This window comes from Poecilia latipinna, unplaced genomic scaffold (assembly GCF_001443285.1).
Source record: "Poecilia latipinna isolate Pla-1442-1.1 unplaced genomic scaffold, P_latipinna-1.0 Scaffold3100, whole genome shotgun sequence".
Taxonomy (NCBI): domain Eukaryota; kingdom Metazoa; phylum Chordata; class Actinopteri; order Cyprinodontiformes; family Poeciliidae; genus Poecilia; species Poecilia latipinna.
Genome location: NW_015115716.1, coordinates 48,698 through 59,804, shown reverse-complemented (window position 1 = coordinate 59,804; position 11,107 = coordinate 48,698). Strand labels below are relative to the sequence as shown.

General features: G+C 39.1%; 1 protein-coding gene across 1 annotated transcript; it reads right to left on the bottom strand.

Annotated features, from left to right (window-relative positions):
• LOC106940124 (E3 ubiquitin-protein ligase RNF126-like) lies at positions 1-5,962 on the bottom strand. The gene is made up of 9 exons (XM_015022768.1): positions 5,848-5,962; positions 3,286-3,344; positions 2,619-2,679; positions 2,099-2,331; positions 1,935-1,997; positions 1,783-1,852; positions 1,566-1,659; positions 1,072-1,187; positions 1-949 (listed from the first exon to the last, which is right to left on the bottom strand). Exons 1-9 carry the CDS (start codon positions 5,920-5,922, stop codon positions 746-748), a joined length of 975 nt encoding a protein of 324 aa, XP_014878254.1. The 5' UTR covers positions 5,923-5,962; the 3' UTR covers positions 1-745.
• Positions 5,963-11,107: the final 5,145 nt, after the last annotated feature.

The following is an 11,107-nucleotide window of genomic DNA, read 5'->3' as shown; positions in this document are numbered from 1 at the left end:
TGTAATGCTTCGATTTTGTCACCAAAAACTGCAGCAACTGAGATTAAAAGAAAACTCAGTTTTTAAAAATACTTAGGTTAGCGCGGACTGGACCTTAAAGAAAGACTAGTTTTATTCAAACAACCACTGCAACTCATCAGATAAAAATCGCTTGTTCAAAATAAACAATTCTACAAACTATTGTAAATTTTAATTGGAAAGATACTGAAGAGTAATATTCGTTCACCACCATAAATACATCTGAATGCACACTGAAGCTGCGCACTCAAAGATTTGAACGCGACTTATTACCAAAAGGAACACCCGTACGTTTTGTCTATCGCAAAAGTGGGTCGTATTATATCAACCAAGGCTGGAGGTTTGAAAAAACACTGGTTATTGTCTCGGCGCTCCTGGTCTTCTACCTTTGGATTCTCCTCTTTTAAGAGGTGCTTTGAGCTCCACGAATCTCTTGAAGTTTTCACGCTTTTCCACATCCTCCCAGTCAGAAGCTGCACCGCAGGCGTCTGCCCTTCCATTGTTCACATTCCCGGTGAAGGTGGTGGTGGTGGTGGTGGTGGGGGCACGGAGGGGACACAGCGGGCAAAAATACATAAACACATGTATCACTTACCCCTGAAACAGGCCTGAGTGATCCTGGTGATATGCACTCAGGCCTCTGCCCTACAGCAGGGAGGGACTGGAGGTCACTGCTCAGCCGAGGAGCAGAAACCGGCTCATGAGGTGACGGATACAAATACCCTGCCTACGAGTTATCAGTGGAGCTCTCGTTGCTGGTGGAATCCAAGGATGGAGGGGAAGAAGAGGTGGAGGAGGAGGATGGCGACGAAGAGGAGGAGGACAAGGAGGAGGAAGGGGAGGATGAAAAGTTCATCTCTGAGAGTTCTGGAGGGTTTGTTGCCGTGTTCAGTCCAGTCAAGCTCGTCCTGCACACTGGACAAGTGTCGTGCTGCAGAAAACAAACACGGGGGTGTTATGGATGTTTACCCTTCGTGACCCTGTTTCAAACACCAACCGGTGTAACGCTTACAGTAAACAGAAGGGAAAATGGGGTAGGATAACGTGAAATACCTGTTCCAGCCAGGGGACTATGCAATCATTGTGAAACATGTGATTGCACGGGAGCTGTCGCACGTTTTCTCCAACGCTGTAATCTTCTTTACACACTGAACATTCCAGTCCTGAAGCTGAAAAGAAGTGTGTGAAAACGTCAGGTACACAGAGTATGTGAACAGATTTGCCCCACAGAAAGAAAGTATTATGAACTTCTACTATCAGGCTGCTCTGTTGGGGATTTACCGTATTCATTATTGATAAAATGTCAGTCACAAACAAACACCTACACTCTTGAAAAAGACTTCAAAATCTTGCTCCGGTTGGCAATGGAAAACTTTGTCGAAGCGCTAGCCTAATGCTTGCATGTTTACACCATCTTGTCAAGGTAATTGTGTGGATAAAAAATGTCCAGGAAATTAGCTTACCCACCGTGCAAAGACAGTGCAGTGGTCTGAATGTCTAGAGTTTTAGCTGCTAAACGTTTGTTGCTTTTAGTCCTTTTTACTTACCAACATGCTCATCGGTAATTTCCAGTGTAGGAAGATTTCTTATTTTGTCACCGTCAGCAGGCGGTGGACCCGAGTTCTCAAACTGGTTTAATAACTAAACAGAGAAGAAAATATTCATGATTGAATTACTTTATTTATACTTCAGACTTGCAAAAAACATAACTTACATTTTATTTGTTGTTTACTTATTATTATTTATTTTTATTTTTATTTTTACCTGTGTTATAATAGCATCAAGTCCATTAGCACCCCAAGCATAGTCCATCGGATTGGAGTGGAGGACCCCCCTTTAAAATAAGAGATACTGGAGTATAGAAACTGCTGCAAGATTATCTCTTTGCTTCTCAAATGTCAGTACCACAGACTCACCAGGCCCCAACACCAATGTTTACAGGAGGTCCAAGTATTCCATTCACAAGTTGTTGGATGATTCTAGGAAAAAAAACAAACAAATGACAGCCAGGGAAGGAAAAAGAACATTTAGAAAAATAGGGTGGTGCTAATAGAAAAGCAGAAATGTCTAAATGACTCACCCTTCTAAAGTAGGAGCTCCGTCGTGCCTTCCTGCTTGGCGTCTTGAACCATGACGACTTCTACTCTGCCTGGCACCGTATCGCTGCCGAGACGACATGTCCCTTTCTGACTGGTTTTCAGCATCCCGATTGTCCTCTGTCCCTAGTCCAGGCCCGAGGTCAAAGGTGTCATCAAAGACGCTAACGGAAAACTGACCAAAGCCGGAGGGGAACATAGACTGCTGGTCCATATTCTGAAAACAAACAAACAAAAACGGCATAATAAAAGAAATCAACAACTCAAAGCCTTATTTATAAGGTAAACTTCACAAAAGAAAAAAAAAATGTGCAAAAGCAGAACTGAAAGCTATGACAAATTCAATCATGTCAACTACGGGTTCAACAAAAATGTCAGCTAAAGCAGTTTTAAGAACTGCTGACTCTGTTACACAGCAGTGTGCATAACAGAGTCACAGGAGTCAAAAGGCACAGGCAGCTCCTTGTTAAAGACAAGAATCTGAGTAAAGATTAGGTTAAAAACCTCCAATGGCTGTTGGTTCTGGGGTCCGCTGGAGATGGTGGACATGGACCCATTGTCAGCACTAGACAGGGAAGCAGATTGTTGACAAAGTTACAAGGGAGCCTAGTAGGAACATTGTTTTTCCACGTTTTTCAAACCAGAATGATTTAAAATATCTACATCAGCAGGTTTTTGCTGTCACTTCTTGCCCAGTTTGTCACTCCTTCAAGTTCTGATTCGGATGTAAATAATAGAGCACGTCTCCCCAGATATTTGCCCATTCCGGTAACATGGTCATAATACTAGGTAAAGTGTAATATCAGAGCAAAAAATATAGAGCCCAGTTAATATTTAACACCCACAGTCAATTTTCTATCTGGAAGACTCACCCAAACAAAAGTTGTGGACTCTGTTATGCACAACTTAAAACCTAAATGTTGTGAACTTACCTGAATCTAAGTATTTTATGTCCTGACAATCTGATTAAAATCATCTAAATGATGGGTTTCAGAGGTGGCCTCACATTCTAATGTCAGTATGTCATCAAGGTAAATGAAGCTTCTTTTTGGTAAAGACAAAAATATCTGGATAAATATGTCTAACAATAAACAGCGGTCTAATCACGCCTATTTATTTAAATAATTCAGGATATTTGCTGCATTGTGCTTAGTTACTACTTTGCATGCACCTTCTCTCTTCCAGCAGCTCCTCAATAAATCCAGACTCACATTGTGGACACATATATTCCTGTGAAGGAACAAAAAAGCATAGATTAAAAACAAAAAGTTCAACAACAGACCTGTCACTGTGTACTTTAATTTTATGAACAGCTATAATAATCTGTGTGGTTGCAGTTGCAATGCAGTGTAATGTTGAATGCTAAACTTTAAATTACCTATTTGAAATCTATGAATAATAATAAAAAAAGATTCCCTCACGATTTAATATTTACAAATTTTAGTATAGGAGCACAGAGTGCATTTTATTTCCCACCCCAGGGTTTCTAACCAGTGTATTATAAGCCTGGCGGGCCACAAGGCTTTACTTGTGCCCCCACCAGACTTAGCATTGCTTATTTATTTAAGATTTTGTTAAATGTTTGCATTTTTTAAGAATTTGTAGTTGGTGTTCAGATATTAATCTTCCAATTGCACATAATTATCAGGTGATATTTTCAAATTTCCCGTCAACTTTAAACATTTTTAGTTCAATCAAGTACGCAATAAGAGGCGTCAGATCAGATATATCCTTACTACTCCACCCATCTCACATTAACATCCAGAATCACACACTCTGAGTTACCAACCAGCTGAGCAGGATTTCAACTGGAAGGGATAATTAGGCCAGATTTCTAACAGACACCCCATGTTTTCTAGGGTTTGCAGCGCACAGGTGGCAAAATGGGATCAACTTAGCAGTTGACAGTCACAACACTACTAATCTGTGTGTAATTTGTTTTTGTGCAACACGTAAAAGCAGCATTTTTATCTACATTTGTAATAAACTCAAGAATGAAAAGGCATAATGTAGTGAACGCAACAAACAGGATCACCTTTTACACAATAAACCCAGTAATCTAGCTGAAATATAGTCATCAAGAAGCAGATCCATCATTACAAATACATTTATGTATAAACAGGGATAGCCAGTCTTAGATCAACATCCTCTGAGTGAATACTGGCAAAACTGGATCAGACAACAATTTTATGATCAAAACTGTTTATAGAGACTATCCAGTCAAATTCGAGATGAAACTTCATCTAGCTCCAAAATGCATCCAATTGAACCTTTAAAGAGATAACACAAAACTTAAAGCCACCTATTGATCAATGCAACGCAAAATAAAGAGATGCTTAAAACATTGTAATGTGCATGTCCTGTCAGCGAGTATTTATATGTTTAAACAGACTGATATTTATTGCTGCTCCCGTAGAAGAAACAGTGGAGAAATTAAATAAAAATCACAATCTCAACACTAGATTTAGATTTTTGAACTTTGCAAACATTATACTGTTAAGTTTATCATTGTTACAATAAATCCAAGGTATTACAAATATTAAATAACTATTCACAAAAACAACACACAGAACAATCATTGACCATCTTAGTCCTAACCATAAAAAATGTAATTATGGTTTTTTGATAGACATGGAAATATCTACAAATAATTTGGAAACTGAACTACTCTTTAGTGATAATTCAGTCACAACTTCCCACAGATTACAATCCAATTACATCAGTGTTTGCTTTAAGTTTCAGTTTTTAACCTGATATAATTTATACATCATTGTTTTGACATGCCACAAAAATGTACAAACACACCTACTTCAGTGTTTATTTTATATATCGCAATTAGCAAAGTAATAGCATTGAAATCAATGAAATACGAGATCAGGTTTCTGGTTACATGGTTAAAATAGAAAACCCAGCAGCCAACCGTTCCTTCTGCTGTTAGCTCCATAGTAACCCTCCTCCAGTTTTAAAGACGTTAAACAGACGTTTAAATAAGGTCTAACCACATATTATATGTACACATATGCTCCTGTCGCATTTTTATGCCACTGGCAAAGTTAAGGGATTGCATTTTATGTATTTATTTACAGTAATAGCAAAATCATCTTATCTTCTTATCTGCCGTATGTGTTGCGTAGTTGTATTAGCCGTGGCTGCGGAGATCGACGGCTAATGTTTTAAAGAGCATGGCTACAGAGTGACAGATCATTCTAGACTACCAGAGACAAGCAAGCACAACTCTGCTGTTTACCTGAGCAGCTAACCAAACTAAATATTTAAAGCAGTTAAATAAATCATACGATGCGCTAAAAATATATCAAACAAATGTGAGCTGTGCTTAAATATAAAACATATACATGTTTTAATCAACGAATCCACGCAGTTCCTTTCTGGACGTTAAATATAACACCACTGATCAAAACAGCTAGCAGTTAGCCTCAACACAGCCACTTGGATGCATAAGAAATTAATTAAACGCTGTTGCAAGTAGTGTAACACGAGTGGCATATAAGCGAGCATAATAAGTACGCAGTTTATGTTTTGATTATAACAAAGATAATCAGCTACGTAGGTTGAGGTGAATGATAAGCGGAACATCTCAGGAGGCTGTTAGCAATGTTAACATGCTAACGACTATCAGGTCGCTACACCGAAGTGTATGAAAGCAAAAACAACCAAGTGGTGTTTTCCTTGACAGAGTTTTCGCCTTCAATATTTTTTCATTACTAATACTCACGGGGAGCCGAGGAATAATCTCCAGTGAGCATCTGTGACAGAAGAACCGGCTTGTGCATGGAGGAGCTTCAGCCATCTTTAGTCTCTGCACAGTTAGAAAAAAGGAAGAACTACGGAGTGACGTGAAGGACAATGCTAACCCGTGGAAAGGACGACCTTGCAAAAATGTGTATAGGAAGCAGTTTAAACATATTTTTTACACAGTCAGTGGTTTCTATTTATGGTTATTTCATTTCTTTTTATAAAAGGCAAATATAATACATGTCACCGTAATTTTTAGAAAGCATACTAACTCCAATCTGCAAAACGGAGTTTGCACGTCTATACACTGAAAATGTCCACCAACGCCCCTCTAAAATAGCTAAAACTTTGTAAGAATGTATTGATATTGTCTTTTTAAAAGGATTTTGAAGTCTTTTAGCAAATTTTCGACAGAATTCAGGCATGGACTTTTGCCGTGTTGTGCTAACACTTATGCAAACAGTCGCATTTGAACTAAACTATTCTCTCCACATCATGTAACTCTTACTATAATTAATTTCGCTTTTGCCACATTTAAAACAATTAAACATAATAGTTTAATGCGACAAACTACACAGTGCGCAGGCTCAGTGTGACCACATGGTGGTGCTGTTGTGCATTCGATGTGGGGTTGCAAGGTTGTTTTGACAGCCAGTTTCTGAAGACACACTACATCTCTACAATGTTTCTTTTAACTTGTTTCATGGGCGGAAAGATAGGAAACCCAATCAAGAGACAGTGTCAGTTTTTCAGCAAATCACAATAATAAAGACATGTGTCTCATAGAAATCAGGAGTGGTAAATGTAGTAGACCCTCAACAAACATGCATCACCACAGTGTGTTATCAGTGATCTCAGGTTTTCTTCCTGCAGGTTCTCTCTGCTGAATAATCTCGCTTGAAGCCCAGAGGTGTGTTTATGCAATTTGGCACCACACAAGATTTATTTTGACAAGATACTTTTCCATTGGATTCCTGTCAACCAATTTCAGAGCCCAAGGAGCATCCATCAATCTTTTGAAAGTTGTGCAGCATCTGTTTTGGAACAATACACCTAGTCAGAAACTGATTTGTATGTTGTCCTTGAGTATTTGACAGGAGGTATTCAAATTATTATTATTATTTTTTTTATCAAGAGTCAAACCTGAGCCAACAGCAAACAAGAAGCTTTGCACATAGGTTATATCCTTCACTGTTTCTGAGGGAGCCAGATTCTTTTTGGCATCTGTCTGATGGCTATGAGATAGCAACGAAGACCTCAGAGATCACTTTGGTTACGTAAGACATGCATGATAAAGTTATTCAGTTTTATTTCAATTTGGGGTTTGGAGTTATTTTTAACTTTGTAAATGAAAACTGTCACCAATATATCTTGAAATTAAACTATCCTATAACTACAGGCCAACATCCAAAAACATATCTCATAAATCTAGTGAGTTCTTGGCAGAACAATTTGACAGAAAATTGGAATTGTCATCAGACCCCTTTCCAGCCATTCAAGTCTCGAGAGCCTCCCAGCCTGATTCCTACGGCCACAGGTCATTTCCCCATGACGTACCTTTTATTTTTTGATAGATTTTTATTAACACTGTGACAGTTTGTGCATATATTCTCCTATAATTTTGCTAATTTTATGCATTTTCTCTTCACAAACCTTTTGTTTGGCCTTTAACCCAGGTCTCAGTCTCTTTAAAACAAACAAAAAAAAACATTAAAAAATGTGTGGCATGACACATAGACCAAATTTCTATCGTATCTTTTCCATTCTAATTGTGACAAGATTTTCCATTTGGTTATTGAAAACCCATTCAAAAACGCAAGCCTCTTCAAATGTGTCTGAAAAGTTACTAGAATTGATTAGACAATCAAACTAAGCCAGAGTTTCAACATCTAAAGCTGGAGAAATTTTTGACGTGATGTGAACGCTTTAAAAAGTCCAGCTTTCAACATCAGTCTGTACAAATTTGCTCCAAAGTCCAATCATATTTTCAAGTGCAGAGACACTGGGTCTATTAAATAAATCCATTTTTCATTGAGAAATTGTCTGGTATGAGTGGATTGCCATTTTTAACAAAACAAACAACCCCCCCCCCCCAAAATAAAACAAAATATGTCCTCTTGGAAGCAAAATTTTGTCTGGAGGACAATCATTTGCTGCCATTGCTATCTTGGAACACATAATATGCTTCTGATAGAATACAATAATGTCTGGCCGTGTCTGTGCGACAGAACTCGCGGTGTAACCTAGTTAGAGGTTTAACTCAGACACGTCCCAGTGTTGTGTCTGATTCGGCCATGTGGGAGCAACAAGGCTGCGTCTGTCCCATGGGGTCGAGATTAGAGCGCGGCTGATAGCCCTGAAGTCTGCTGTGTCTGTAAGCTTTTGTTTCCCTGCGCCCAGGGCGTCACAGCCACTCCTGTCGAATGTTCGTCGTACCAATGCAGTCTGGGGAGTGATTGGCTGCTGGTCCGGGAGAGAACACGTGAGAAGCAGCAAATAATTTGATCTGTCTGCAGTTTGAGAGACTTTTAAACTGGATTCTGGATGTAAGTAACAAAAAGGTGTTTTATTTTTACAAACGAGTTCCGAAAGTGCGCTCACACTCCCTTAGATTTATGCAAAAAATAAATAAATAAATAAATAAATTTTGCAACCTAGTTGTCACGGATCACATTCTGCTACACTCCAGGGGGAGTAAAGTGTCGCAGACAGATATGCTGCAAGCGACACTGCTGCTTTTGTCACTGCAGACTTTTCCCAGACACTCCAGCCTGTGTTGCCCCATGCCGTCCCCTGTGGGCCCCGACTTACACTTACACAAACACCCACAGACACCCACTCACACGCATTCATACACAATCTCGGCTCTCGGCAATAACAGCCGCCTGCTGGAACTTCCTGGGCCTCTTCAGTCATGCGTCACTTGTTTTGAGTCCAACCCATGGAAGACTCTCTCTCCCTTCAGACACTCTCTGTCTGAGGCCATGTGTCACAAGACCTGTGCATCAAGCACACGCGCACGCAAACGCACACACACACATAAGTAGGATCCCAGCTCAAACAGCAAGAAAGCATGGGAAGATCAACACTGGTGAAGGTCAAAGCTGTTTTTAAGAAAAATAAACTATTCGCATCTATGGAGATGTATATCCTCATACCAGAATCCCAGCAGGTATCGCCCCTGTAAGATGTTTTTCTACTCTACTTGTTCCCCCAGATCTAAATTCAACGGCATGGCACTGGTATCTAAATGTTTTGGATTACATCACCGAGCACCTAACAAAATATAGATGTTGCTGGAGGAACATCGGCGTACAATTATATACTTGGGTTAGGCCGCCTTTGTTGTAGTGGAGCGTTTGTGGTCACTCGCTGCAGATGTTTCTGCGGCGCTTGACCTAATCTGCTTTCACTGACCCTTTGTTTCAATGACTTATAGTAAACCATATGATTGAGCCTGTTTGTTATGCTGTCAGCGCTACAACTATGCACTGACAGCATAATTGTAGCGCTGGCAGCAAGTTGAAACATCTTAATATGTTTCAATGTTAAGATTGAAACACTGAAACATGATTCAAGTCAGCCAGTCAGATTTCTGTTCTTAGCACTGAGCTTAAAAAGCACGCACTGTCGTCTGCATTCACTTTATTGCCCAAATCCAAATGAAACAATCGAGATTTTTTTTTTCTCGGAACCACCAAATAGAGTGGATCCCAAATTGTCCACAATACATTTTAATGTATCATAATACATAATTTCAAAACCTTTTCCTTAATTAAATGTATGTCCTGTACAATTCAACTTTCTCAGAGGGATGAAAAACACATAAAAATAACCTGGCAAGATAGTACTGTAAAACTACCTTAGTACTACTTTGCTGAAGCACATAGTACGAATCCATCAGCATTCCACATTTTGACTTGGCAATAATCTCCCACTGTAACTTGCAAAATTCATGTTATTCATTAGATTGTGAGGACATCTCTTGTGCAATTGATTATCTGTCTTGTTTAGTTCTGGATTCCAAATAGAACATTCAAATATTTGAATGTTCCGCTGCTGAAGCCACTTCTTTGTTGATTTTGGTGTATGACTGCGGTGCGAAGCTGATGACACAAATCCTCCATCTTCATCTTTCTAGTAGATAATAGTAATCAGATTTTAGGTCAAAATGATTGGTAGTTAGAACTTTTTATAATTTCATCCACTTTGATGAAACTCCACTTCCATTCGAAGAAGTGTAACCCCAGAAAATGATGGTGTGCCTCTACGTTCCACGATAGGAGTTTACTTCCTTCCTGTTAGTTCAGACATATGGAGAACGCAGCACATTCTTGTCATCTGTTGAGCACAAGCAGTGCTTGTTGGAAATGACTCACAGCAATCTTTCTGACCAATTTAAATCTTGTAAATTCAGCTTTGGAAAACCTCAAGGTTTTGTAACTTGGACGTGGGGTTTCTCTAATTACTGATGACTGTCTTCACTTTACCAAAATAATCACACAGTACATAAACAGTCCTGTGTAATGTTTTTGTACCCTCCTGACTAATATCTTTGCACAATGAACTGAACCAGATTTTCCGTTGTAGTTGTTTATATTCATCCCTCTAACAGACTTGTTTGCTTTTCAGTTGAACTATACAGGATATGTGTCACATTTAAAAAGTTAAAAAATTATCAATCCCAATCTCAACCTTTCAAGTTTCAAGCACCTTGGTTTTTTTTAACAGAGGTGGAAACATCGTAATCCGCTCTATGTTTGACTGAACTGTGGAGATAAGCTCTTGAGGATTGTAATTGTGTGTCATACGCCATCTCAGTGTGATCCTCATTCTACATTACAGGACACAAGAGGGCAGACAGTAGCAGACAGTGAGGACATCTGAGAAGGTCATCGGAGTACACCTGTCCTCAGTCCAGACTCCTGGTTTCAAACATTGTCTGGTTTTGTTTAATGCTATTAGGTGTGCAATGAAATGACAACAAATTGAACTAATTGGATTTTGCTGCTTCGTTTTCAGACATGACTTCCAGACTTCATGATAATTTAATAAATCTTAGTTGGTAGCAACACGCAATATAATCTTGCACTTTCCTGTTGGCCACAGAGTATTTACTAAATACCTAAGAGATGCTCAGCATTATCAGTGCACAAAAGGATGACATATACAGCTCTGGAAAAAAAAAAGAAAAAAAAAGAAAAACTAAGAGATCACTGCACTGAACCCCATTGAAAACT